The sequence below is a fragment of the Poecilia latipinna genome, unplaced genomic scaffold (genome assembly GCF_001443285.1).
Source record: "Poecilia latipinna isolate Pla-1442-1.1 unplaced genomic scaffold, P_latipinna-1.0 Scaffold970, whole genome shotgun sequence".
NCBI lineage: Eukaryota > Metazoa > Chordata > Actinopteri > Cyprinodontiformes > Poeciliidae > Poecilia > Poecilia latipinna.
The window spans coordinates 183209-210554 of record NW_015113586.1 but is presented as its reverse complement, the minus strand read 5'-3'; the positions used below and the strand labels follow the sequence as shown (position 1 = coordinate 210554).

The 27346-nt window shown below is 36.8% G+C and overlaps 3 protein-coding genes and 1 long non-coding RNA gene across 10 annotated transcripts; 3 read left to right on the top strand and 1 right to left on the bottom strand.

The window, feature by feature from the left end:
- Nucleotides 1–636: 636 nt before the first annotated feature.
- LOC106958215 (long neurotoxin 77-like) lies at nucleotides 637–2947 on the top strand. Of its 2 annotated transcripts, none has more exons than XM_015050002.1 (3): nucleotides 637–783; nucleotides 2375–2485; nucleotides 2601–2947. In XM_015050002.1, exons 1-3 carry the CDS (start codon nucleotides 732–734, stop codon nucleotides 2840–2842), a joined length of 405 nt encoding a protein of 134 aa, XP_014905488.1. In that variant the 5' UTR covers nucleotides 637–731; the 3' UTR covers nucleotides 2843–2947. The 2 variants fall into 2 exon arrangements, with proteins under 2 accessions (XP_014905488.1, XP_014905489.1); XM_015050003.1 differs by lacking the exon at nucleotides 637–783 and adding an exon at nucleotides 1968–2281.
- On the bottom strand, nucleotides 2861–15582 carry LOC106958219 (uncharacterized). The gene is made up of 2 exons (XR_001427112.1): nucleotides 15442–15582; nucleotides 2861–3077 (listed from the first exon to the last, which is right to left on the bottom strand). It is a non-coding gene; the product is annotated as an uncharacterized LOC106958219 (long non-coding RNA).
- On the top strand, nucleotides 4715–5961 carry LOC106958216 (sperm acrosome membrane-associated protein 4-like). 2 transcript variants are annotated; one of them, XM_015050005.1, is made up of 4 exons: nucleotides 4715–4863; nucleotides 5443–5553; nucleotides 5633–5869; nucleotides 5912–5961. In XM_015050005.1, exons 1-3 carry the CDS (start codon nucleotides 4812–4814, stop codon nucleotides 5863–5865), a joined length of 396 nt encoding a protein of 131 aa, XP_014905491.1. In that variant the 5' UTR covers nucleotides 4715–4811; the 3' UTR covers nucleotides 5866–5869; nucleotides 5912–5961. The 2 variants fall into 2 exon arrangements, with proteins under 2 accessions (XP_014905491.1, XP_014905490.1); XM_015050004.1 differs by lacking the exon at nucleotides 5912–5961 and having other exon boundaries at nucleotides 5633–5894.
- Nucleotides 9382–19904, top strand: LOC106958212 (long neurotoxin 31-like). 5 transcript variants are annotated; one of them, XM_015049999.1, is made up of 3 exons: nucleotides 9382–9531; nucleotides 14786–14896; nucleotides 14971–15465. In XM_015049999.1, exons 1-3 carry the CDS (start codon nucleotides 9480–9482, stop codon nucleotides 15204–15206), a joined length of 399 nt encoding a protein of 132 aa, XP_014905485.1. In that variant the 5' UTR covers nucleotides 9382–9479; the 3' UTR covers nucleotides 15207–15465. The 5 variants fall into 5 exon arrangements, with proteins under 5 accessions (XP_014905485.1, XP_014905486.1, XP_014905483.1 ...); XM_015050000.1 differs by lacking the exons at nucleotides 14786–14896; nucleotides 14971–15465 and adding exons at nucleotides 10111–10221; nucleotides 10301–10793 and having other exon boundaries at nucleotides 9383–9531; XM_015049997.1 differs by lacking the exons at nucleotides 14786–14896; nucleotides 14971–15465 and adding exons at nucleotides 17964–18071; nucleotides 19351–19904 and having other exon boundaries at nucleotides 9387–9531.
- The last annotated feature ends 7442 nt before the right edge of the window (nucleotides 19905–27346 follow it).

The following is a 27346-nucleotide window of genomic DNA, read 5'->3' as shown; positions in this document are numbered from 1 at the left end:
AGTCATGGTAACTCAAAGCGGAAAAAAGTGAACCGCATTAGCTCCTGGAGATGTGACGTCAATGCCTTAGGTGCAAAGAGCCCATTAACATAAAGTTGTTTTTAAGACAAAAATCCATTTTGAAAAAAATTATGACAAATTTTACACTTTTTCAGAAATTATTATGAAAAAGTCCAAATATTAAATTCACAATTTCAATTATAAATGTCACCTCACATTTTTTACTTTTTTTTTGCCATAGCAATTATTTTAAAGCTTTGTATAACTTCCACAATTAAAAAAAGATATATATATATATATATATATATATATATATAATTTTTTAAATTCAACCAGATTTCATTATAACTAAGACATGTTTTAAAATGAGAGGAGAAATACATTTTGCTTCAAATAGAGTTAATCGGTTTCTCATCTCCTGAATGAGTGAGGATTTAATACTTTTTTTCTTCTACTTAAATAAAACAATTATACTGTTAAAAAGATTCTCAGAACATTTCAGATGCTGGTAAAGTTGTTCTTGGTATGGTGTATTTCTCCACACTCCCTCAGCCGCTCCTTTATTCAAAAGTACAAAAGATGCCAATCCACCCATCCCACACCCTGCACCCATATATTTATATAAATTGCTGCTTTCACCAACCGACTCCTTACTTCTGACCTCCTGCAGCCTCTGATCGTCTAAGGACTCTATTTTCACCTTTGAGCCAAAACCCAAACACCGAGTCAAGATGGGAAAACTGTTTTTTGGTTTTGTTGTAGCCGTTGCATCCTTGGCTCTGGGTAAGAAACATTTACGGCAGAATGAATTGTAATATTGTCATTTCAATCTGGAAAGACTCAGACGGAGAAAAAGGAACAATTAAAAGGTTTAATGACAGGAATGAATATCAGTTCTCTGGCGCTCGGGTCCCGGCAGCTGATTTGAGCTGAGAATTGATGTGAACTCGATAACTGATTAGGGATGCTCTCGCCTGGGGCCCGACGCTGGTGGTGGAGGTCGGGAAAGGGTGCCATCCTGGAGAGCCGAAGGATGTGGGTGGAGAAGGGGGGTGGTGCGTTGAATGCAGCTGGGAACCGGCTGACGGTTTGAGTATGGATCCTTGATTGATGATTGGACGCGCCGGGTGAGGTCCAGCGCTGAGGTCAGAGATGAGCATGACGCCAATGGGCGAACGGAGATGGGGGGGGCGGAGTCTTCCAGCTTGAATTTTCGCTATCAGCTCCATATTAACTTTCATGAAACAAAATGTGCTGTTTGGAGCGTTAATGTTTGGAAAAATAAGAATCCGTTTGTTCAAGAGTCAGGCTGAGATAACGAGATAATCGCAAATAATCAGCCAGTGGAACTAGAACTGGGTTGCTAGGCAACGGGCTGGGCTTGGCTGCCGTTGCTAGGTAACAGCGCCAGTGGAACTAGAACATTTTCATCAACATTATAAGGAATTATTTATTAAAACAAGCCTCTGGATCTTGGTCAATAGTTACTTTTGAGTTAGTTTTGTCTTATTTCAAGTGAGGTAAGATATTTGGACTAAAAACTAAACCAAATGACTTGGTAAATTTTGTGTTTTTGCAGCCAGAAATTTCAACACAATGCAAAATTAAACCACTGCAGGACTGCAGCAAAACTCTAAACTATCAATACAAGTAGAAGGAATAATTTTCTTTTAAAACCAGCTGTGAATAAAGATATTTTACAATCAGATTTTTTTAAAAAAATAATCCACTTCAGCTTTATATGTAGCAGAGTTTCATGTAGAAATTTCTGGAAATATTAGCAAAATGAAAAATCCTGAAAGATGTCAGATTACTCACTATTTGATGTGTGCAGAGGGTGAGGCTGAACTGCTGCACTTCAAATCAGGGTTTGGTCAAGCAGAGTCTTTAAAGGATTACTAATAAGCTGATCTCACATTTCTAAAGGTAGGGATGAGAAAATGTACTTTTCTCAACGTTTTAAAGTAAAACAAAGAAAATAAAAATGAAAATACACTTTGTTTTGTTTGCAGAGCTTCAAAATGTAGATTAAATATTATCCAACAGTTATTGAGGTGGTGCTTGACGACACCTCGCGTTAAGGCGCAGTCAGCCGGACATTTTAAGGCGAAACCAGTAACAATAAAGGGCTAAAACTAAACTCCACCAGTGAGAGTTAATTTCAAACCATCACACAAAACTCTACTTGTTTTTACTTCACCTCAAATCAGAAAGTTAAGACTTCAACAAGAGAATAAAATGTTCATCGACGATGAAGCATTTCTTAGAGCTAAAAGCTAAAGTTAGCAAGGATCTACAAGATAATCTTGATGTTTCTACTCTTTGACGTTTAAGGTTTTAGTTAAACTTTAATATGTTTCTGTGTCTTTTTCAGTGGATTCACTGATCTGCAACAAATGCTCCGCTAGCGTCTTCGGCTTCTGCTTGAACTCCTCCAACGTGACCTGCACCGGGAACGACACCGTCTGCTACACCGGGAAAGCGAGTCAGTAACCTTATTAAAGCTTAAAAAATGTTTTGCTCACGATTAGCAGTAACGCCACACTCACATCAGGGTTTTCTGACACAAAATTAATGAAAACGTCACATTTTCCCTGCAGCTTTTCCTTCCATCACGAGTTTCAACGGCTTCAGCAACCAGGGCTGCAGGGTGAACGACGCTAGCTGCAACAAAACGACGACATCGTCTTTGCTGGGCGTCTCCTACAACACTGAGATCACCTGCTGCAGCACGGACCGGTGCAACCCCGTCACGCTGAGCGGCGCCACGACCACCAAGATGACCTTCAGCGCCGCCATCACCGGCGCCGTCCTGGCCTCCTTCCTGGGAAGCATGTTGTAATCAGATTACACCATGTTGTAATCAGATTACACCACGCTACCGGCTACATGTAGCTTCCCAAGCTAAATCCCTGTCCAATGTAAATCTATAAGCAATAAACCCACTGATTCATAAGTTCAGGCTTTGTTCTCGTCAGATCATGGAAGTTGATCAATGGGATGTTTCGAGGAAACGTTGAGCTCATAAATCTTTCATGGTGCTGGTTTGAATATTTTTCAGTCTAAATGTATTTAACCTTCTGAAATAAAATAAATCTCTACATAAATCCTAAAAGTCTCAGTTTCATAAACTTACTTTACTTAACTTGATTGTTGGGGAGTTAATAACTTTTTAAAGTCCAAATAAATGGAGAATGCATAAAAAAATATCCTCACTTTTTTAAAGTTAATTTAATCTGCAGGATTCAGCAATTTTCAAACTCGTACATTACTTTTGATTTAGTTTATTTGCAGCTTTACAAATGAGTCCAACAAAGAGAAAACATTAAAAAAAGCCATAATAGTTCAGTAAAATTAGATGTAGCATTAAAATCTGCAAAATATACAACAGAAAGAAAGAAAAAACTAAACGAAGGTGGGAAACTTTCTTTGGTTTCCAAAAGTTGTGTTTTCATTGGAGATCGTTTTCACATCCTGAAACTCTGATTAATAAATATAATTATTTATTAATTATATTTAGCTTTTTAAAATACAGATTGTCTCATTAAGATCCAAGATCTCATTTAGATTCTGCTACACAGTTTGCAGCATCTAGGAAAAGTGACTCTGGCTCAGAGATAACTTTTATTGGGACCATTTCTTCCCACCAGACGGTTTAGATACAAAACATCAGGATAATTTAACAGGCCATCTGCACCTGATGTGTCTCTGTCACTGTTTCAGATCAAAGTTTCTGCATGCAAAGTAAATATTTGTTAGGAATGGAAGAAATATTTTTACAGGATCCAACAAATTTAACCCAGAATCTCACCAAACATCACAATCATCTCTTCTTTTCTCAAAAACAAAACAAACAACAGTTTAGGTTGAAAGTAAGAAACTAATAACTTAAAATGTGTAACTGGGGCCTGAGATGCTCTGATTCTGACTCTGAAGGGAGAAAAGATCAGATTTATAAATGTTTTCCTGATAACAGCGCTGAGGTTAAAGGCAGCGCAGCATTTCAGCTGTGGCCAAAAACCAAGTAAAGAAACAATAAACCTGCCTGTCAATACAGTGGTGATGTTCATGCCATTGTGCTTTTGTCTGATTTTACTTGTTAATTTCTGAATGGTGTAATTATGAACACCTGACAAGACCAACTGGTTTTCCATATAGCAAAGATCGTTTCTTACAATAGCTTCAGGTTTCATAGAAGGATAAATGTTCCTGCTCAGCCTAAAATGTCTTTTAGGCCTTAAAAACTCCTGAAATATCAGATTTAATTCCAATGTTTACATTTACATTTTTACTGCTGCTCAATGATCAATCTACGAAGAGACTGAATGAGTAATATCCACTAAAAAACCTTCAAAACAAAACAGAAAATAATGAATGCGCTATAAACCGATCCATCTTAGCATAAATATACACTTTTTAAAACGGAAATAAAATATTAAGCCATAAATTATTGTTTTTTTTGTTGTTTTGTTTTAAAGAAACCATGTTTGACAAAAATTTTGAGGCAGTAATCTCGGGTATTTTGGGATTTTCTCAGGACAAAATAATTACACTGCAGCGAAAATACCAAAGAAAAATTAGGTCAAGTCCCTGAACATTTTTAAAAACTTCTAACAAAGCCAAAAAAATTTTAATTTCTGTCTCATTACGAGGCTCCACACCCCATAACGTCCCCACCCTTCATGGGTGTACATATAAATCTCTGACTTTGCTTCCAGTCTCATCACCTCTGACGTCTAGCAGCAGCAGCTTGTTACCTGACGGAGAAATACCTTCTGGCCTCAAGGACCTGAACCAGGAAGCAAACAGAGATGGGAAAGCTCCTTTTTGCCGTTGTTGTGGCCATCGCATCCCTTGCTTTGGGTAATAATTACTTATTCTAGTAAAACACAAATTTGTCATGTTTGTAGGCAGGAAAAAAACTGCTTTTTTTAATTTTTAATTTTATTTTAAAAAAAGATATGTTTAAAACTTGAATTTGACTGTTTCCTATGTTTACAACAATGCAAAGTTATGAACAATAATCAGGAAAGTTAACCGTCTTATTTTAGTGTCCGAGAATATTCTTTAAACTCAAAGAAAGAAAAGTAATTCACCAGATGCAATCAGGATGAATTTAATTTCCTTCCAGCTTCACTGTGTCAAAACAAGTTTAACTAAAAAAGAAAAGAAACACGAAAACGAACTTTAGTAAGTAGAGCTTCTACATCTTATTGAAACTGCTTTGTGTAAAATGTGTGAAAGGTATCAGATGACGTCACTTCACCGCACCTCAAATTAAGGAGCGGCCTGCCGGATATTTGGAGGAAATACCAATGACACTATAGGGCTAGGAACAAGCCTTATTTCAAATCAGCATCATTTCCCATGAAGGCTGAAGCTTTTCTTAATGGTAGATATTAAGTTTTTAATTAAACTGTTATGTTTCTGTGTCTGTTTCAGTGGAGTCGTTGATCTGCAACAAATGCTCCGCTAGCGTGTTTGGCTTCTGCTTGAACTCCTCCAACGAGACCTGCACCGGGAACGACACCGTCTGCTACACCGGGAAAGCAAGTGAGTAACTTTCTTATTTAGCTTATTTTTACCGGTTGATGATTCAAAATTAATGCTAAACTTTACGTTTCCTCCGCAGGTTTTCCAATAACAGGCTTTGGTGGCATCAGCAACCAGGGCTGCAGGGTGAACGACACTAGCTGCAACAGAACCAGTACATCATCTCTGCTGGGCGTCTCCTACAACACCACGATCGCCTGCTGCAGCACGGACCGGTGCAACCCCGTCACCATCACCAGCGCCGCACCGGCCAAGATGTCTGCCGCCATCACCGGCGCCATCCTGGCCTCCGTCCTGGGAAGCATGTTGTAATCAGATTACACCATGTTGTAATCAGATTACACCATGTTGTAATCAGATTACACCACACAACCGGCTACATGTAGCTTCTCAAGCTAAACCCCTGTCACCGCTATCCAGTGTAAATCTATAAGCAATAAGTCTACTCATTTATATGTTTAGTTTTTGTTCTCATCAGATTATCAATGGGATCTTTGACATTGTAAATCTTAATTGATGTTGGTTTGTTTTGCTTAATCATAGTTATTTATCCTTCTCGGAATGACAAAATAAAGTAAATATCTACATAAATACTTAAAAGTTTTTGACTCTGATTAATTTACTTGACTTGAAGTCAACAGCAGGGATGATGGGGAGTTTCTACAAGATTACGTTTTTTGGAGAACGTCTCAGACCTGAGGCATGCAGATTGGGTCCAGCTGGTTCTGATGCTTTTACCAAGCAGTACATGTTGATTCATTCTTTTATTGGACCTAAGAAACATCAGGCCAGGTGTTTGTTGTTTCTGTAGATGTTTTTTAGGTCCGTTTGTGTGAAAGAATCTGAACCCGCCAGAGGTCAGAGGTGACAGAACTCAAGTAAGAGTAAAAAAAGAATTTGGTAAAAATTCTAATCAAGAACTGAGTAACTGATCAAATTATCAGTTATTAAATATTTAAAATTACATCATCAGATGGAACAAAGTATAAAGTGGAAATTTTGGTATTTTAAGGATCAAAATTACAAAAAAATAAAATCAGGTAAAAAATAATTTCCCCAAATCAAGAAAACACTTATGAAACTGCAGGTTTTCTTTGCGTGTGGTTAAAATAGATTTGTTTTTCATTCAGTGGGTAGAAAATCCAGAAATTTTACTCAAGTAAGAGTAGAGATACGTCATAATAAAATTACTCAAGTAAAAGTAAAAAAGTACAGCATAGTAAAAAGTTATTTTTTCAAAAAGAGTTACTGTAGTAAAGGAAACATTAATCAACAGTCTGACAAAAAGAAATGCTTATCTGTAAAGCACATTTACAAAACAAGGCATTTCAAACTGCTTTAAATGATAAAAACACAGAAATACAAAGTCATTAAAGCAGTTTGAAATGCCTTGTTTTGTAAATGTGCTTTACAGATAAAGCTGATTGATTGAAGTAAATGTAACCAGTTATGTTTACTCTGTCGCCTGTATTCCAGTTGGACCAGCAGGTTTATGAAGAACGGCTGCAGCTCGTTTTTCTTTAAACCCGATGACAGGATTCAGTTAAAAGGGAGTGTATTGTTGTATCTGAAGCCTCAAACCAAGAAAAGAAACAGCAGAGCTCTGCTGTCAACAAGCGATTGTCGGCTGTCGCTATGTGAGAACTGAACGCTGCTGCAGGTCAATAACTGGGATTCCTTAGACAAAAAAACAACAATTTTTAAAGTCATTTGAATATTAAACTAGCTTAATGTGCTGTTTGATAGCCAGGATTAATTGGAATATGTGTGTCTTTTTATGTAGACTTGACATTTGCTGAGAGATTGTGGTAAATAAACAAACTGAAATGAAGTGAATAGAACAACAGGAATGTCAGAAAAGGTTTTGACGGCCATAAGTAAAACTTCTGCAAAGTTCGTCCAGATATTTGGAATAGCTTCAGATTTGGGGGGAGGATCAAGATTTCTGCACAGCTTAAAAAAACTCTTATCTTGATTTAATAGGTTTTAAAAATCAAGAAAGCTTAGATTTTTGCACCTTTAAAATCGCTGGCTAGCTAGCAAGTTGAATCATCAATTTACATAGCGCTTCAGTGAAATAAAATCCACAAAAAACAAACACAAAGTCTTACCAAGTACTTGGTCTAGTGTAAACATCTTACTACTCTTGAAATNTGCTGGTTTGAATATTTTTCAGTCTAAATGTATTTAACCTTCTGAAATAAAATAAATCTCTACATAAATCCTAAAAGTCTCAGTTTCATAAACTTACTTTACTTAACTTGATTGTTGGGGAGTTAATAACTTTTTAAAGTCCAAATAAATGGAGAATGCATAAAAAAATATCCTCACTTTTTTAAAGTTAATTTAATCTGCAGGATTCAGCAATTTTCAAACTCGTACATTACTTTTGATTTAGTTTATTTGCAGCTTTACAAATGAGTCCAACAAAGAGAAAACATTAAAAAAAGCCATAATAGTTCAGTAAAATTAGATGTAGCATTAAAATCTGCAAAATATACAACAGAAAGAAAGAAAAAACTAAACGAAGGTGGGAAACTTTCTTTGGTTTCCAAAAGTTGTGTTTTCATTGGAGATCGTTTTCACATCCTGAAACTCTGATTAATAAATATAATTATTTATTAATTATATTTAGCTTTTTAAAATACAGATTGTCTCATTAAGATCCAAGATCTCATTTAGATTCTGCTACACAGTTTGCAGCATCTAGGAAAAGTGACTCTGGCTCAGAGATAACTTTTATTGGGACCATTTCTTCCCACCAGACGGTTTAGATACAAAACATCAGGATAATTTAACAGGCCATCTGCACCTGATGTGTCTCTGTCACTGTTTCAGATCAAAGTTTCTGCATGCAAAGTAAATATTTGTTAGGAATGGAAGAAATATTTTTACAGGATCCAACAAATTTAACCCAGAATCTCACCAAACATCACAATCATCTCTTCTTTTCTCAAAAACAAAACAAACAACAGTTTAGGTTGAAAGTAAGAAACTAATAACTTAAAATGTGTAACTGGGGCCTGAGATGCTCTGATTCTGACTCTGAAGGGAGAAAAGATCAGATTTATAAATGTTTTCCTGATAACAGCGCTGAGGTTAAAGGCAGCGCAGCATTTCAGCTGTGGCCAAAAACCAAGTAAAGAAACAATAAACCTGCCTGTCAATACAGTGGTGATGTTCATGCCATTGTGCTTTTGTCTGATTTTACTTGTTAATTTCTGAATGGTGTAATTATGAACACCTGACAAGACCAACTGGTTTTCCATATAGCAAAGATCGTTTCTTACAATAGCTTCAGGTTTCATAGAAGGATAAATGTTCCTGCTCAGCCTAAAATGTCTTTTAGGCCTTAAAAACTCCTGAAATATCAGATTTAATTCCAATGTTTACATTTACATTTTTACTGCTGCTCAATGATCAATCTACGAAGAGACTGAATGAGTAATATCCACTAAAAAACCTTCAAAACAAAACAGAAAATAATGAATGCGCTATAAACCGATCCATCTTAGCATAAATATACACTTTTTAAAACGGAAATAAAATATTAAGCCATAAATTATTGTTTTTTTTGTTGTTTTGTTTTAAAGAAACCATGTTTGACAAAAATTTTGAGGCAGTAATCTCGGGTATTTTGGGATTTTCTCAGGACAAAATAATTACACTGCAGCGAAAATACCAAAGAAAAATTAGGTCAAGTCCCTGAACATTTTTAAAAACTTCTAACAAAGCCAAAAAAATTTTAATTTCTGTCTCATTACGAGGCTCCACACCCCATAACGTCCCCACCCTTCATGGGTGTACATATAAATCTCTGACTTTGCTTCCAGTCTCATCACCTCTGACGTCTAGCAGCAGCAGCTTGTTACCTGACGGAGAAATACCTTCTGGCCTCAAGGACCTGAACCAGGAAGCAAACAGAGATGGGAAAGCTCCTTTTTGCCGTTGTTGTGGCCATCGCATCCCTTGCTTTGGGTAATAATTACTTATTCTAGTAAAACACAAATTTGTCATGTTTGTAGGCAGGAAAAAAACTGCTTTTTTTAATTTTTAATTTTATTTTAAAAAAAGATATGTTTAAAACTTGAATTTGACTGTTTCCTATGTTTACAACAATGCAAAGTTATGAACAATAATCAGGAAAGTTAACCGTCTTATTTTAGTGTCCGAGAATATTCTTTAAACTCAAAGAAAGAAAAGTAATTCACCAGATGCAATCAGGATGAATTTAATTTCCTTCCAGCTTCACTGTGTCAAAACAAGTTTAACTAAAAAAGAAAAGAAACACGAAAACGAACTTTAGTAAGTAGAGCTTCTACATCTTATTGAAACTGCTTTGTGTAAAATGTGTGAAAGGTATCAGATGACGTCACTTCACCGCACCTCAAATTAAGGAGCGGCCTGCCGGATATTTGGAGGAAATACCAATGACACTATAGGGCTAGGAACAAGCCTTATTTCAAATCAGCATCATTTCCCATGAAGGCTGAAGCTTTTCTTAATGGTAGATATTAAGTTTTTAATTAAACTGTTATGTTTCTGTGTCTGTTTCAGTGGAGTCGTTGATCTGCAACAAATGCTCCGCTAGCGTGTTTGGCTTCTGCTTGAACTCCTCCAACGAGACCTGCACCGGGAACGACACCGTCTGCTACACCGGGAAAGCAAGTGAGTAACTTTCTTATTTAGCTTATTTTTACCGGTTGATGATTCAAAATTAATGCTAAACTTTACGTTTCCTCCGCAGGTTTTCCAATAACAGGCTTTGGTGGCATCAGCAACCAGGGCTGCAGGGTGAACGACACTAGCTGCAACAGAACCAGTACATCATCTCTGCTGGGCGTCTCCTACAACACCACGATCGCCTGCTGCAGCACGGACCGGTGCAACCCCGTCACCATCACCAGCGCCGCACCGGCCAAGATGTCTGCCGCCATCACCGGCGCCATCCTGGCCTCCGTCCTGGGAAGCATGTTGTAATCAGATTACACCATGTTGTAATCAGATTACACCACACAACCGGCTACATGTAGCTTCTCAAGCTAAACCCCTGTCACCGCTATCCAGTGTAAATCTATAAGCAATAAGTCTACTCATTTATATGTTTAGTTTTTGTTCTCATCAGATTATCAATGGGATCTTTGACATTGTAAATCTTAATTGATGTTGGTTTGTTTTGCTTAATCATAGTTATTTATCCTTCTCGGAATGACAAAATAAAGTAAATATCTACATAAATACTTAAAAGTTTTTGACTCTGATTAATTTACTTGACTTGAAGTCAACAGCAGGGATGATGGGGAGTTTCTACAAGATTACGTTTTTTGGAGAACGTCTCAGACCTGAGGCATGCAGATTGGGTCCAGCTGGTTCTGATGCTTTTACCAAGCAGTACATGTTGATTCATTCTTTTATTGGACCTAAGAAACATCAGGCCAGGTGTTTGTTGTTTCTGTAGATGTTTTTTAGGTCCGTTTGTGTGAAAGAATCTGAACCCGCCAGAGGTCAGAGGTGACAGAACTCAAGTAAGAGTAAAAAAAGAATTTGGTAAAAATTCTAATCAAGAACTGAGTAACTGATCAAATTATCAGTTATTAAATATTTAAAATTACATCATCAGATGGAACAAAGTATAAAGTGGAAATTTTGGTATTTTAAGGATCAAAATTACAAAAAAATAAAATCAGGTAAAAAATAATTTCCCCAAATCAAGAAAACACTTATGAAACTGCAGGTTTTCTTTGCGTGTGGTTAAAATAGATTTGTTTTTCATTCAGTGGGTAGAAAATCCAGAAATTTTACTCAAGTAAGAGTAGAGATACGTCATAATAAAATTACTCAAGTAAAAGTAAAAAAGTACAGCATAGTAAAAAGTTATTTTTTCAAAAAGAGTTACTGTAGTAAAGGAAACATTAATCAACAGTCTGACAAAAAGAAATGCTTATCTGTAAAGCACATTTACAAAACAAGGCATTTCAAACTGCTTTAAATGATAAAAACACAGAAATACAAAGTCATTAAAGCAGTTTGAAATGCCTTGTTTTGTAAATGTGCTTTACAGATAAAGCTGATTGATTGAAGTAAATGTAACCAGTTATGTTTACTCTGTCGCCTGTATTCCAGTTGGACCAGCAGGTTTATGAAGAACGGCTGCAGCTCGTTTTTCTTTAAACCCGATGACAGGATTCAGTTAAAAGGGAGTGTATTGTTGTATCTGAAGCCTCAAACCAAGAAAAGAAACAGCAGAGCTCTGCTGTCAACAAGCGATTGTCGGCTGTCGCTATGTGAGAACTGAACGCTGCTGCAGGTCAATAACTGGGATTCCTTAGACAAAAAAACAACAATTTTTAAAGTCATTTGAATATTAAACTAGCTTAATGTGCTGTTTGATAGCCAGGATTAATTGGAATATGTGTGTCTTTTTATGTAGACTTGACATTTGCTGAGAGATTGTGGTAAATAAACAAACTGAAATGAAGTGAATAGAACAACAGGAATGTCAGAAAAGGTTTTGACGGCCATAAGTAAAACTTCTGCAAAGTTCGTCCAGATATTTGGAATAGCTTCAGATTTGGGGGGAGGATCAAGATTTCTGCACAGCTTAAAAAAACTCTTATCTTGATTTAATAGGTTTTAAAAATCAAGAAAGCTTAGATTTTTGCACCTTTAAAATCGCTGGCTAGCTAGCAAGTTGAATCATCAATTTACATAGCGCTTCAGTGAAATAAAATCCACAAAAAACAAACACAAAGTCTTACCAAGTACTTGGTCTAGTGTAAACATCTTACTACTCTTGAAATAAGGCAAAACTAACTTACAAGTAACTTTTGAGCAAGACATAGCAGCTTGTTTTAAGTAAACAATTGCTTAATATTAATGAAAAAGTGATAGTTCCGCCGTTACCTAGCAACAGCAGCCATTCACCTCGGTGACCGAGGTTGTCACCTAGCAACCGAGTTCTAGTTCCACTGGCAGATTATTTCACTGAAAACATGAGAAAATTGTCTTGTTATAAATTTAACAATCTCCCAGTGGAACTAGAACTGTTTTATTAATACTAAGGAATTATTAACTTAAAACTAACTTACTTAACTTAGTTAAAGTTAAATAAGTTAGTTTTGTCTTATTTCAAGTAGACTAAAATATTTGCACTATAAACTGAACCAGAATATTTTGTAGGATTTTGTGTTTTTGAGTATGTTTTTAAATATCCTTCCATCTTTGCTGCCAAGTTACACGGAGTGACTGGATAAAACCCACATGAATTCGTTGCCCAGTTCATGTGTACATTTATTTGCATAATAAATATTAAACAAACGTCTATTTGTTTAAGCAAACCACACTGTCCTATAACCTGGGACAGTAATCTTGTGTGTGTTTGGATTCTCTCAGTACAAGATAATGGTACTGTAAGAGAAATACCAAAGCAGAATAAGTAGGAGTTCCTCTGCACATTTTTCAAGCTTCTCACCAATCCTAGAGTTTGTCCTCTTTTGAGGGTCCAACACCGTAACGTCCCCACCCTTCATGTTTGTTTATATAAATAACTGACTTTGCTTTCAGTCTCATCACTCCTGAAATCTCGCAGCAGCTTGTTACCTGAGGAACAAAGACTTCAGCCTCACCTGATAGGATCTACTGCCTTTGAGGAAACCAGAAAGCAAACCAAGAAGTAGAGATGGGAAAGCTCCTTTTTGCTGCTGTTGTGGCCATCGCATCCTTTGCTTTGGGTAATAATTAATTATATTCTACTTAAAAATAATTACCAATGTTTGAAGGCATCTTAAAAAAAAGAAGATGCAGAAAGATTTTCAGACTTGAACTTGTTTCCTGTATTCTAGGAAATGCATGTTCAATTAATCGTTCTTGTAAAAATAAAGATTATGAATAATAATAAGGTAATTGTAAAAATTACTTTCTCCTGCCATGCCACTAGATGGTCGCTGTATTTTTAAATCTCGAACAAAGAAAAGTAATCCAACGCAATCAAAATTAAGCTAATTTTCTTCCAATTATAAAAAGAAAAGAGAATGGTTACATTTCAACAAACTTTGGCTCCAAAAGCTGCAATTATGTAAAGTTAAATTATTAATCAATCTAAAAGAGAAATTTGCTTAGTCCTCTTTTACATCTTGACTGAAACAAAACTGTTTACAGATTATAAACAATTTTCTCAAACTTAAATTAAGGCATATTTTATAGACTGACGATGTTAGCTGTAGCGGCTAACAGGCAATGGTCCAATCCAGTAACATATCAGTGGAAAAAATCTCATATTTTATATATTTCATTGGGTTCAGGTGTACTTTGTTTTGTTTTTGAAACCTTGTTTGTTTGTAGCCAGAGCTTTTTCTACTGGCCTTTCTTTCTCTCTTTATCAACAATATAAAACGGTATACTGTTGAATATGTTTATACATTTTAAAAATGGTATTCCCCCATGCCCAAGTTTAAATAATGGTTTATTAAAAAAAAAGGTTTCACAAACAAAACAGAAAAAAATAATAGGATTAACAAAACTAAAGAGGGTTAAGTTCAACACCAGCAATTAGACAAAAATAAACTAATGCATAATAAGTTTATAAATAAATAAATAATAAACTAAATTCAAAACAACCCCCAAAAAATACAGTAATCACTACCAAACCTTCCAAACACAAACTTCTAGATTGATCAGAGTCGATCAGGAGCTTAAAATATGTTAAAGCTGCTCAGAGCAAATAAAATGTACAAATCCTCACTGGGTGCTTGGGGGCCTCGTCAGCGTCTGATTGGCCAGGTCGTTGTCCAATGGCGTCGCTCTGCAGCCTCCAGGAACCAATCAGCTGCGGCCATCACACTGCCAATAGAAACACAATAAAAGTTAATTTCAAACTAGTGCAAACAGCAGCTTCTCAAAATCAAAACCTACTTATGTTATTATTCAGCAGAGCTTCCAATGGATTAATAAAATCTTAATTTAAGAGGAAAAATCATCTGAAAAAATTCCTGTTGCATCTTGGTTGCCGCAGTGAAATATCACATCTTCATTTCCTGTAAATAATACAAAACTAATTTCCTGTAAAATAATACAAAAGACTTTAAATATTGAGTGTAAGAAAGTTTCCCAAAAAGGTCAAAACAGCTGAAGCTGGAAAATGTCTGCATGAAATGAAGAAAATATATTTTTACTCTTTGGTACTTGTTATTTAAGGTTTTAATTAAGCTCTCATTCGTTTATGTGTCTGTTTCAGTGGAGTCGCTGATCTGCAACAAATGCTCGGTTAGCGTGTTTGGCTTCTGCTTGAACGCGGCTAACATGACGTGTGGCGTCAACGAAACCGTCTGCTACACTGGAAAAGCAAGTAAGTGCAACCTGCAGTAACCCAACAGGGTTGGTGGAACAAAACTAACGCAAATCTCTAATGTTTCTCTGCAGCTTTTCCTGCCATCACAGGCTTTGCTGGCTTCAGCATCCAGGGCTGCAGTCTGAACGATGTAACCTGCAACAAAACGACGACATCATCTCTGCTGGGCGTCTCCTACAACACTGAGATCTCCTGCTGCGGTTCGGACCGGTGCAACACCGTCACCATCACCAGCGCCGCACCGGCCAAGATGTCCGCCGCCATCACCGGCGCCGTCCTGGCCTCCGTCCTGGGAAGCATGTTGTAATCAGATTACACCATGTTGTAATCAGATTACACCACGCTACCGGCTACATGTAGCTTCCCAAGCTAAATCCCTGTCCAATGTAAATCTATAAGCAATAAACCCACTGATTCATAAGTTCAGGCTTTGTTCTTGTCAGATCATGGAAGTTGATCAATGGGATGTTTTGAGGAAACGTTGAGCTCGTAAATCTTTCATGATGCTGGTTTGAATATTTTTCAGTCTAAATGTATTTAACCTTCTGAAATAAATCCTTAAAGTTCCCCTTTCATGAGTTTTTACTTCATTAAGTTGATCTACACAGAGGGATGATTAGAGCTGTTTGCCAAAGTCTTCATACACCTTGAACTTTTCCATATTTTCTCTCATTACAACCACAAATGTAAATATATTTCATTGGAATTTGATGTGAAAGATCAACACAAAGTGGTAGACAACTGTGAAAAATTATACATGATTCAAATCCTTTTAACAAATACAAAACTGAAAAGCACAATGTGAAAAATTATTCAGTCCTCTTTTCTCTGAATGCAACCTATAGCCTTCAGAAGTTGCCTGATGATTGCTAATGACTGAACAGAGTTAAGAGAAGTTGGTTAAGAGGAACTTCACAGTGTAATATGTTACAATGGCTCATTCAAAGCCCAGACTTAAATCCAACTGAGAATCTGTTCTAAGATCTGAGAACTGATGTTCACCAATGCTCTCCATCGACTCTGTCTGAGCTTCAGCTGTTTCGCAAAGAAGAATGGGCAGACATTTCATTCACTAGAGATAAACACTAAAGACTTCAGGCACCAGTCTGACCTCTGCCATCTACAGAAATAGTCATGACTCTGCAGTTGTCGGGTTATCAGAGATGGACAAGAGGCCGAGTACAGAGAGCTGCCGGACCGCTTGGTGCCACGGAAGGAACGGTCATCTCAGCTTAAATGTGAACAAAACAAAGGAGATGATTGTTCATTTCAGGAGGAACATAGTAAGATCAATCATGGGAGAAGAAGAGGAGGTTGTAGAGGAATACCTCCGTGTTCGCCTTGACAACAGACCGGAAACGCAACAGTGAAGCCGACTATAAGGGACAGGACAGACTGGACTTCTGGAGGAAGCAAAGATCCTTCAAGGTTTGCAGCAAGATGCTGGAGATCTTCTATAAATCTGTTCTTGAGCGTCCTCTCTTTTGCGTCATCTGCTAGAGCAGCAACATCAGAACCAGGGACCTACGAGGCTCAACGGCCTCATAAAGAAGGCAGGTTCTGTTCTGGTTCTGGTTCTGAACTCTAACCCTCTGAGGAATCTCTGGAGATAACGGTGCAAAGAAGGATTCTTCATAAAATCACAAAGATTATGGACAACTAAGGTAGATGTTCTGTCTTGGGAACGCAGAATATCTTCAGTCAGAAGCTTCTTCAGATTTACTATAACACAGACTGCTACAGATTTTTCCTGCCAATAGCCTCCATCATCTACAATAACTCTGACGAATCTTAATTAATGAGTTACAACAACATTTAATTTCCCTTAGGGATTAATAAAGTATTTTTGAACTTGGATATTATTTATTATTTTGACTTTATTCTCATAATATTATGACTTAATTCTTGTATGAGTTTAATCTCATAATTGTATTATTTTTATTTTCTTAGCATAGCCGTAATACTCTGTTGTACTAAATATGCAACAGAAATAAACAAAGAAACACCTTCTGTTATTATGTTTTTATTTTTAGGTTTTGTGTTTTCAGAGAAAATTTTCTTCATGCTAAAAAAACATTTGTCACAAATGGCAAACAGGATAGCAGAATCCCACAAAAGCAACTCACAATCTGATAAAACATCTTCCAGACTTTAGGAAATTAGTACAAAATTAATCTTTTTTTTCATTTTAACTCTTCTTTTTTTCCAAAAACAGAACAAAGAGAAACTGTTGTACAATAACTTTGTTGTGAACTGACGTACCCCGACGAGACCCAACAGTAGTGAACATATTTTTAAACATTTCACTCCAGCAGCAGCAGTGACGCAATTTTCCCGGCAGGTTTCTGCAGCCTCACTGGGCCTCATTTTTTATTGGTGACAGCATTCTGTTAACAGGAATTTTCCAGCTGTAAAACCAAAATCCAGTAAAGTGATGATGATGTAGCAACTCGATTTTAATTGTTGGGATCAACTGGACTGTGAAACAGGGCCAACTGGTTCCAAGAGTTCAAGTTACTTTGAATAGATTCACATTTAAGGGATGAATGGAAGTTTCTGGACGGTTTAAAGAGTCATAAAAACTTTCCTTAAGTTTCCTTATTTACATCTTAATTTTTAAAACATTTCTGCCAACCTACAGGGAAGGTAAACGATCAATTTGGGGTCCGAACTAATTCTAATCTCCACTGAATCTTCAAAAGAATCAAATGGAGGTAAAAGATCAAAAATGAGTAAAAACACTCATTTTTGGATCTACTTCTGCTGTACTAAATATTATGTGTTTATGCTACGAAGTAAAGCCACAAAATATGGCATAGCTTAAGAGGTTTTTGATTGAATCAAAGTCAAAAGTGCAACAATGAACACAAATGCCATCTGTCAAAAAGTAATAACTGAATTAAAATGGTTAAAATTACACATCTGAAAGAATAAGGCTGTGTGTAGACTTGATCAATACAGATTGCAATGGATTGTTTAATGAGCATTTCTAATTATTTTAAGTTACTTTAAAAAGAGTTCTTCTTATAACTCTATTTCTTACTGTATACTTGTTTTTTTTCAGTGGAGTCTCTGACGTGCAACCAATGCTCCATCAGTCTCCTCGGCTTCTGCCTGAGTAGTAGCCAACCCACTTGTGCCGCAAACGAGACCTGTTACACAGAGAAGTTCTGTAAGTTCACTCTTTATCACTTTTCTGTCACTTTAATTCTTTAAACACTTAAAAATATGGGTTTTTTTTAAACTATCTGGACAGGGAAGTGATTGAATTAATTTAATAAGTATTATTACTGATGAGTTATATTATTTTATGTTGAGTTTAACATTTAGTCATTAGTAGCATATGTAAAAAAAAGCCTATCCTTTCCCTTGGAAATGACAGTTGTGTCGTCTTTATGGTTAAGTGATTGTTTTGGTGCCAAGCCAACTTAAAAAGGAGGCAAATTTTGCGCATGCGCAAAACTCTGGCAAGAAAAAAGACGTTTCTTTCACCTGCTATTCGTAGCCGCGCTGCCGTGGTAGAATGACTCCATTAAGTAAATGAAACCTGGAGATGTGGGTATGATTCATACAGTGCAGTGCGCCACAGCAAAGGGGAAGAAATAATGCAGAAAAACTGTTAAAGAACTCAAAACCACTTCGTCCCCTCCTCACTCTCTGGGTCGGCTACGTTACACGAAGACTCGTTGCCATAGAAACTGAAACAACGCCACTTAATGTTTCAGGATTAGACACACACACAAAAAAAACAACAACAAAAACACTCAAACATGTAAGAAAGGCTTACAGTATTCAATTATGCCCCATGAACTGATCAGTAGATTACTGCGAGGAAAAGCAAAAGAAAAAAATTCCCATGTTCCCTGGAGGGCTCCGTAATACAGAACATAACATTCAGTCGGTTACAGCATTATGTTTTTAGGCTTGATGTTCGTGGCGGATTAGCTACCGCTGCTATTATCTAATCTAACACTGCGGTGGTTGATTAGCTAACTGAAACATCTGCTCTAGTATGAGGGTCGCCTTTTTTTATTTATTTTGTAACTAAACCAAAACAACTCAATGAATGAATAACTGAACTACTTCCCTCTCCCTCGCAATTTTTGTCTTAATTAAAACTTTTTCCTGACCTTGTCATCCAGTTGTTGAAGTGTTGACAATTAGTAGCAAAACACTGCATCTCTTTTTCTTTTATAGATCAAGCGTACATTCAAGATTTATCGCGTTACATCGATAATTTAACAGATAAAATCAATGCTACTCAGCCAGCAGTAAAATGGGGGCGGGATCTTGCGCGTGTGACGTCACGCCTCAAGGTGGAAGAAACTATAGTAGGGTGAAAAGCCACAGCAGTAGGCAGAAATAGTAATAAATAAATAAATAAATAAGATAATTATTTCCAGTAGTTAAGCAATATCAGTGACTAACCCATGTCCACTGTTGCTCCACAGATTTTCCAGCCCTCACATCTTTCAAGGGTGTGATCAGGCAGGGCTGCAGGGCTAATGACACTATCTGTGGCATCAGCAACTCGTCAACAATCCTGAGCGTCCAAATCAAAACTGACGTAGCCTGCTGTGATACAGATAAATGTAACACCGTGGACCTCACAGGTGCTGCACCAGACCTGAAGATGACGTTCCTTGTGACCATGGTTGGAGCCGCCATGGCCTCCATGTGGGGAAGCTTTTTGTAATGGAATTACAGACAGTATCCACTGCTCTTCACTACTCCTACTTATTTGATTAATGTTACAAAGAAACAAATCCAAATCTTGTCCTTAAACAGCTTTTATCCTTCCATCATGTAACTTAAAATTAGATGAAGGTTCAGATTATTATGGAAGTTGAACAATGGGATGTTTCGTCGAAACATTGAGCTTAATTTTCCATTATACTGTTTTGTGACTTGTTTAATTAAATGTAATTAGTCCACTAACTCCTTTATGTATTATCTGACAAATTTGCCAATGGCAAAATAAAGAAAATATCTGGAAAAAACTGTGTCCATTGTCAATTAGTACTTTTTTTGTGTGGCCATTTTGCACAAAAGAGCTCTACACCCAAAGATACTTTTGGACCTTACTAAATAAATACTTAGAATATCAGAAATATGTGCAATTACCATGCTAATGGTGAAAAATACAAAGAAAGCAAAAAATCATTCTTAGATAATGAGATTTTAGTCCTTTCAGAATGAGCTGTTTTAAGGCATCCTATCACTTTAAATCCAAACAAGCTGCTTCTGGCCACTCCCCCAACTAAACTTTTAGACTTTGAAAAGAATTAGGAGAGCCTCCTGCACAATCGACAATAATGCAGCAAATGGATGGTAAGTCAACAACAAAACACTTTGTTGTCTTTAACAGGCTGGGGTTTGCTGGGGTCGCTAGGTGAGGGGCAGTGCTTGCTGAATTGGGACGTTATGTTTCTGAAATCGCTCAAAAACCCCCCCCCCAAAAAAACAAAAAACACATCAACTTTATGCCAAAAACGACACACAGCAAATGGTTGGGCAGTTTTTAGAAGCAGAGAAGAGCCAAATGGAAGTACAAAATTTATGCATAATTCATGATTCATGCAAAATGTGAATTTTGCATAGATCGCACAAAAATATTTTTGTTTGTTAGAATAAAGCCCTGTTTACACAACAATGATCCAATGAAAACAGAATTTTTGTTCCGTTCTAATTACAATCTTTGCTTACACAGTGATGGCACGCATCGAAAAGGTGTAATGCTCTCGCCACGCCACTAGGTGGTGCTAGGTTGTTTGAAACTAAGTGCATGTGTTAAAAAAAAAGTCCTACGTGAAAGTATGACGATTCGCGTTTCCCCATCAGGTACCGTTCCCCCATAGACTGGGGGAAAACACGCATTGTGTGCGTCTGATTAGGGCGCATTTGGAGTAAAGTAGGATAACTTTGCTGAAACACCTTGTTTGAGCTTCTCTAGATAAGAGGCTGAACAAGCAGCCGTGTATTTTGCCACCTGGGTGGTGCGGAGCAGTGAAGAGACGCTGAGGGAACCGTATCTGATGGGGAAACACGAATTGTATTAACACCAGCATCATCAGTAGTTTCTTCTTCTTCTGTGGATTGTAGGAAGCAGCTATGTTTTGCTTCATACTATGCATAAGCTGGGGATTCCCTGACATAAAAGATCCATTGATCCTGTTTACAAGACAATGGACATCGGTACGTTTCAGCAACATCGCACTCTGGAACCCGTTTTCAATCTGTGCCGCTGTCAGAGAAAACATTCGGTGGTTTTGTGTAAATGTACAGTGCAAACGCAACAAAACTCTTCCATTTTCACCAGAAATCGTTGTCGTGTAAACGGGGCCTAAGTTTATTATTTTCTGAATATCTGAATTTCTGAAGTTATGCATCACAACTTCAGTTCAGTGATTATGAAGCTTTACTGAATGCACAGATGAAAAATCGTCCTGGAAAATTACAATAAAAATCCAAACAATGGAGTCCAGCGAATGACCAACTGGTTCTGCAGCCCAGAGTTAAGCTGCTAAAAGGTCAAAGGTCACAATCTTTTGGAAGAGGAATGATGTGAAACTTCTGAAAAAATATGCAAGTAAAACGTAAATTAAAGGAAGGTTTTGTTGATTACTAGCTCTGCCTTAATTGTTTCTCTTAACGCATTTAGAAAAAAAAAAAATTTAAACAGTGAAAACCACCAAATCAACAACCGGAATCCCTCCTGGCTGTCCCGGTCTCGGTTTCCACTCCTCCCCACCTTTTCTTTCCGTTAAGGCGAAACTCAAAAGACCTGAAAAACCCCTCCAGTCCACCGCACCCTCACCCCTCACCTCATATAAGCCTTCGTCCTCGGCGACAGGCTCACCATTTCAGGCCCACTGGAAAGCCCAGTCACCTGGAAGAGAGAAGCTTCAGGCCTCTAGAGGGAGGAGGACGATTTTTTGGGCAGAAACCAAGAGTGAAATCTACAAAACCAAGATGGGAAAGTTTGTTTTTGCTGTTGTTGCAGCTGTTGCATCTCTGGTGTTGGGTAAGAAAAGTTGTGTTCACTTAAACATTACAGGAACATTGTATTTAAATGACAAAAGATATATTAATTAATAAACTTGATCATTATTGTAGTAGTAACTATTTTTTTTAAATATGTTTGTATTTTATAAATACACTATCAAAGTCATGATTAGCCAGTTTCTTTGATCTTACAAGGGGGATACATAAAATGACCAAACAATGTTCAAATCAGGCTAAATTATCACTAATGCGACCCATTTTACATGTTTATCTCATTGAGAAATTCACATCTGCAGTCTTCAAATACTTCAGCATCAGCAACATTGCTTCACTGGGAGTTTAGCAGGTTTTGCAAATTACATCCGGGTGTAGTCAACAGGATATTGCATCAGAAAAACTACATTTTGAATGAAGGCAAACATTTGGTGTCTCCTTTATCCCAGCTGAGTCACAGTTTTCTCTGCACTTTCCTGATGTTTGAGTAAAACTCTTTCTTCTGTTTCAGTGGAGTCCCTGTCATGCAACAAGTGCTCCTTCAGTCTGTTGGGGAACTGCTTGAACGCCGTCAATGAGACCTGCCCCTCCACCTCTAATGTGTGTTACACTGGAAGAGCCAGTAAGTGCCGCTTTTTGCCGTTTTAGTCAAAAATTAGCTGAAAGCTTTGGGAAGTCAATCAATCACCTAAACTACTTCCATTCCCAATTGCTACACTGCAGAAACATAAAATCTTACCAAGTGAATTTGGTCTAGTTTTTAGTGCAAACATCTTAGTACAGTTGAAATAAGACAAACTAACTTAAAAGTAACTTTTTACCAAGATGTGTAGAGGCTCGTTTTACGTAAATAATTCCTTAATATTGATGAAAACATGCTAGTTACATTGGCAGATTGTTAAACTTATAACATGGGGAAAAAGTGATAAGTGAAATAATCTGCCAATGGAACTAGAACTGGGTTGCTAGGAGACGGGCTGGGCATGGCTGGTGTTGCTAGGTAACGGCAGAGTGCCAGTTGATTGTGGAACTAGAACTTTTATCGTCAATATTAAGGGATTGTTTACTTAACTGAAGCTCTATATCAAGCTACAAAGTTACTTTTAAGTTAGTTTTGTCTTATTTCAAGTTTACTAAGATACATGCAATAGAAATTAGAGCAAAAATAGTTGGTGAGATTTTGTGTTTTTGCAGTGTAGTGGGGAATTATGCTGCTTTATCTTATATATCCATATGGTACCAAGTATTTTTGGTCTAGTTTCTACTGAAAATATCTTAGTACCCTTGAAATTAGACAAAAATAACTTACAAGTAACTTTTCAGGGAGATATACGAGCTTGTTTTAAGTAAATAATTCCTTAAAATTGATTTAAAAAGTACTTGTTCCATTGGCGCATTATTTCACTCATAATAAGATATTTTTCCCATGTTGTAAGTGAAATAATTTGCCAAAGTAACTAGTACTTTTTCCAGTGTTATTAAGAAATATAACTTGAAATAAGCTATTTCTTGGTGAAAAGTTACTTGTCAGTTGATTTTGTCTTGTTTTAAGTGTGCAAGAAACTAGACTAAAAATACTTGGTAAGATTTTGTGTTTTTGCAGTGTGTAAGCTATCACTTTGAGTAACAGAGTGGAAAATTTGGTTGTAAATCTGGACTTTCCAGTGTGGTGACCCTTTGGGTCAACAGAGCATCAGAAGAAAAGCATTTTTTTAACTCAATGAAATTAGATAAAATCACCAATTAGATGCAGATGAATAAAAGTGCAAGTTTTCCAAACCCACTGATTTAATTAATCTGTTTCTCTGCAGCATTCCCGTCCCTGCCAGACTTTGTGGGCTTCAACATCCAGGGCTGCAGGGAAAACACCACCGGCTGTGACACAACTACCCCTGATACCATGATGGGCGTCACCTACAACACCAAGATCACCTGCTGCTCCACCGAGAGCTGCAACCCCATCACACTCAGCGCCGCTCCGTCCAACAAGATGGCCTTCAGCGCCGCCGTCGGAGCAGCCGTCCTGGCCTCCACACTGGGAAGCATTTTGTGATTTAATACGAAAGCTGATCTTTGTGTTTGCACACAACAGGTGCATCTGGATAAAATCAATAATAAAATCAAAGCAATACTAATTTGCTCAGAGCCAGAGGTACTCAGATTATGGTTTAGTTGTTTGCAGATGTTTAAATCAGGGAAGTTGATCAATGGGATGTTTCAGAGAAACATTGAGGTTGTTAATCTTTCTTGATGATGTTTTACTTTTTTTGTTTGTGCATTTTTTAATCTAAATTTTTTAAATTCCTGTAAACTTTGTGCCATAATAAACTAAACTACCTCTATCTAGGAAAACTGTCTCTTTGGTGTCTGGGTCTACATTTATGATCACATTAAAGTTTATTTACCTTTATAACTCCTCAACACGTATAGCAAAATACAACATCCAAGTAAAATGATTATTTCTTTGAGGTGATAAAATAATTTAAAAAATAGTCGCATCTGTTATGCAGCTTTTTGTCATTGAAATTCTTGCATCATCTAAGGCTATGACTGTGTGAACTGTGCTGGTTGGACCAAAAAAAGTGGATGAAAAGTAAATTCAGGTCAAATGATTAAAGACAAGAAATAGAAGGAAACATTTAGATGTTAGGATATTGGGATAAACATAATGCAAAATGCTCAGTTCCTACTTCAGACCATTTTTAACACATTTTACTGAATGTAAATAAAGAGTCAGATGCACATGGACACGTAGTTTGTGACGTTTCTTAGGTTAATTTTACGTTTCAAACCTTCCAATAATGAGTGTGATGGACAGAACAGTAAAACGACAGTCAGGTTAAATCCCAAAAACATTTGTTGTTAATGTAGCCCAAAAGATAAACTTGGATAAATCATATAAAATAACAATATTGGTAACTGAAATCTACTAACTAAACTGACAACATAAACTCTGATATAACTCAGAAAACAAAAGATTAAATCAAGTCAAACAAGCATAACAGTGTACTCTATATATGTGCATTTATTTTACAATAAAGGGTTATATGACAGTGTGAATAAATTAATCCTAAACCAAAACCAATTTTTTGTTACTCTGTAATTTAAATCAAATATTTAATAAAACAAAATATAAGTTTAGTGAAACATACAAATGTCTTTAATTAGACATTACTTGATTTGTGTGACTGTAACACACTCAGACAACCTCGCCTGATTTGAAGCTATGCTATCCAGCTAGCATCTGCTCATCTGATAAGCAGGAAGCTTTCTGTCTGATAGCTTCACGCTATCTTTGCCCTCAGGTGTTGCTCCTGCAGAAAGACTGACATGTAAATCCTCTCCATCCAACCCCAGTGGGTTCATACCTTACTACCTGTTGCATTGCATTCTTCTACAAACGCAACATATTTTGTTCTTTTCCTCTAGTTTCTTCCTGTAGCTGGTCTTTCCAGGACCTGGTGAGTTCCTACAGGTCTGGTTTTTACACTAAATAAACCTTTAAACTCAGTGTTTATTGAGTACTTAAAGGTGACCCATTATGCTTCTTTAGGTTAGAATAGTTCTATGGGTTATACAAAACATATTATTATATTTTTTGCACACAATCATTCTTCATTAATTAGATTTTAGTCTGCTCAGAAAAGCAGAAGTAGAGCCTCCTGCACAGCCAACAAAAATTATAATTGTGAATCGCATTTATGCTCTAAATATATTAAAGTTAGAAGTCATAAGAAACAGTTCTTAAATTTTTACATATAGTTTTAGCAAACTCCATGTAGAAAGATTCTTGGCTGGGAATCAAACCCAGGACCTTCTTGCTGCAAGGCAACAGTGCTACCAACTGTGCCACTGTGAAGCCCAACTATAGTCAACTTACAATGAAATTATGAGAAGTGATCCAGAAAATGGCTTCTACTGCTTTTCTCTTGATTTTGAATGCTTTTATTCCTGCAACTTAATCAAACTTTTTTCCAAATATAAAGATTATTTCTGGAAAAATCTCCTGTGTGCTCGAGTTTACTATATAAAAGATAAACTCCTGTGTAGATGTTTACTTTCTAACATAGTATGAGTTCTGGAAAACAGTAAGAGACCACTTAAAATGATCAGTTTCTCTTATTTTACTATGTATAGGTTTATGTTTGAGTACAACAAACATTGTTCTTTTCTTCTATGAACTACTGACAACATGTCCACAAAATTCCAAGCAAAAATTTGGTTTCTATTTGCAGAAAATGAGAAATGTTCAAATAATGAAAAATAAGCAGTGCTTTCGGACCTCAAGTAATGCAAAGAAAACAAGTTTATATTAATGTAGAAACAACAATATTAAGGTTTTAACTCAGGAAGAGTTCAGAAACCAATATTTGGTGGAATAACCAGGAGGTTTCAATGGGGTTCAGTGCAGTGGTCCAGAACTGTATGTTCACAGCATCTTCCAGAGTCTATTGAATTAAAATAACATCAATGTATTTATTTATTAATGATTTTAATAATATTTTTCCTCTATTTGGTGGAATTGCTGAGAATTTTTTGTCCTTTTGTCATTTCATTAAAACATTAGGAAATAAAATCTCACAAGGACCAATAACAATAATAATATCTAAATCATAGTAAATCATAGTAAACATTTCTCAGTATTGTACTGGTTGTAGCTGGTTTTCCATTTAGTGTTTTAAAACACATCGTTCATCAAAGTTGCCATTGTCCCTACATTTATATCCTACTATAAATAAATCATAAATCTAGAAACAGCTGAGAATTAGTCAGAGTGGAAGAACAAGAAGCTTTCTGTAGTTAAAGTTCAACAGGTTCTGCAACTCTGACTCAGCTGAAGCTCATTGTTATGGAGGATGATGCTGCTGTTAAAGGTTACATTAGGCCAGTGGTTCCCAAACTTTTCCTCCTGGGCCCCCCCAGTGGTTTCCAAACATTTTCTGCCCCCCCATGGATCACAAATAGCTGCCTGGGGGCAAAAATGAATGTACGTAGCTGGACATAGACAACAACACCGGTAGCCTACAGGCTACTTGTTAAGCTTAAGGTTCTGTATTGATGTTAGCTAGTCATCTTTTAGCTAACATTACCTGCATCCAACAGCTTTACTCAACTCAGTCGGTTAGTTTGGGGGAAAAAACTGTTTAAAGTTCTTTGCGGTTTGCTGCCATGATCCTAACACACCTGTAGCTCTGCAGAGCAGCAGCAGGTCTCCTTCACAGGTGTAAACGTAGCGCTCATGTTGCGTTTGAAGGCGGCTCGGAAAAACAGGTTACGACATGTTAACAACGGATTAAACAGTTTTAACTGCTGATAAAAGTGACAGAGGACACAAATATGGGAAGTGCGGAAGCCTCTACTGTATCAAATTGACAGGAATAACAGAGAGTTGGCCATTCTAAGGTAAAAACCCAGCGCATACAGCGTTCATGTTTTTTTTTGTTTGTT

What these genes read in the sequence shown, in the direction of transcription:
- LOC106958215 (XM_015050002.1), top strand. Translation starts at nt 732, where the DNA reads ATGGGAAAACTGTTTTTTGGTTTTGTTGTAGCCGTTGCATCCTTGGCT. An exon ending in CGTTGCATCCTTGGCTCTGG is followed by an intron (nt 784 to 2,374) that starts GTAAGAAACATT and finishes TGTCTTTTTCAG; the next exon opens with TGGATTCACTGATCTGCAAC. An exon ending in CTGCTACACCGGGAAAGCGA is followed by an intron (nt 2,486 to 2,600) that starts GTCAGTAACCTT and finishes TTTTCCCTGCAG; the next exon opens with CTTTTCCTTCCATCACGAGT.
- LOC106958216 (XM_015050005.1), top strand. Translation starts at nt 4,812, where the DNA reads ATGGGAAAGCTCCTTTTTGCCGTTGTTGTGGCCATCGCATCCCTTGCT. An exon ending in CATCGCATCCCTTGCTTTGG is followed by an intron (nt 4,864 to 5,442) that starts GTAATAATTACT and finishes TGTCTGTTTCAG; the next exon opens with TGGAGTCGTTGATCTGCAAC. An exon ending in CTGCTACACCGGGAAAGCAA is followed by an intron (nt 5,554 to 5,632) that starts GTGAGTAACTTT and finishes TTTCCTCCGCAG; the next exon opens with GTTTTCCAATAACAGGCTTT.
- LOC106958212 (XM_015049997.1), top strand. Translation starts at nt 9,480, where the DNA reads ATGGGAAAGCTCCTTTTTGCCGTTGTTGTGGCCATCGCATCCCTTGCT. An exon ending in CATCGCATCCCTTGCTTTGG is followed by an intron (nt 9,532 to 17,963) that starts GTAATAATTACT and finishes GTTTTTTTTCAG; the next exon opens with TGGAGTCTCTGACGTGCAAC. An exon ending in CTGTTACACAGAGAAGTTCT is followed by an intron (nt 18,072 to 19,350) that starts GTAAGTTCACTC and finishes GTTGCTCCACAG; the next exon opens with ATTTTCCAGCCCTCACATCT.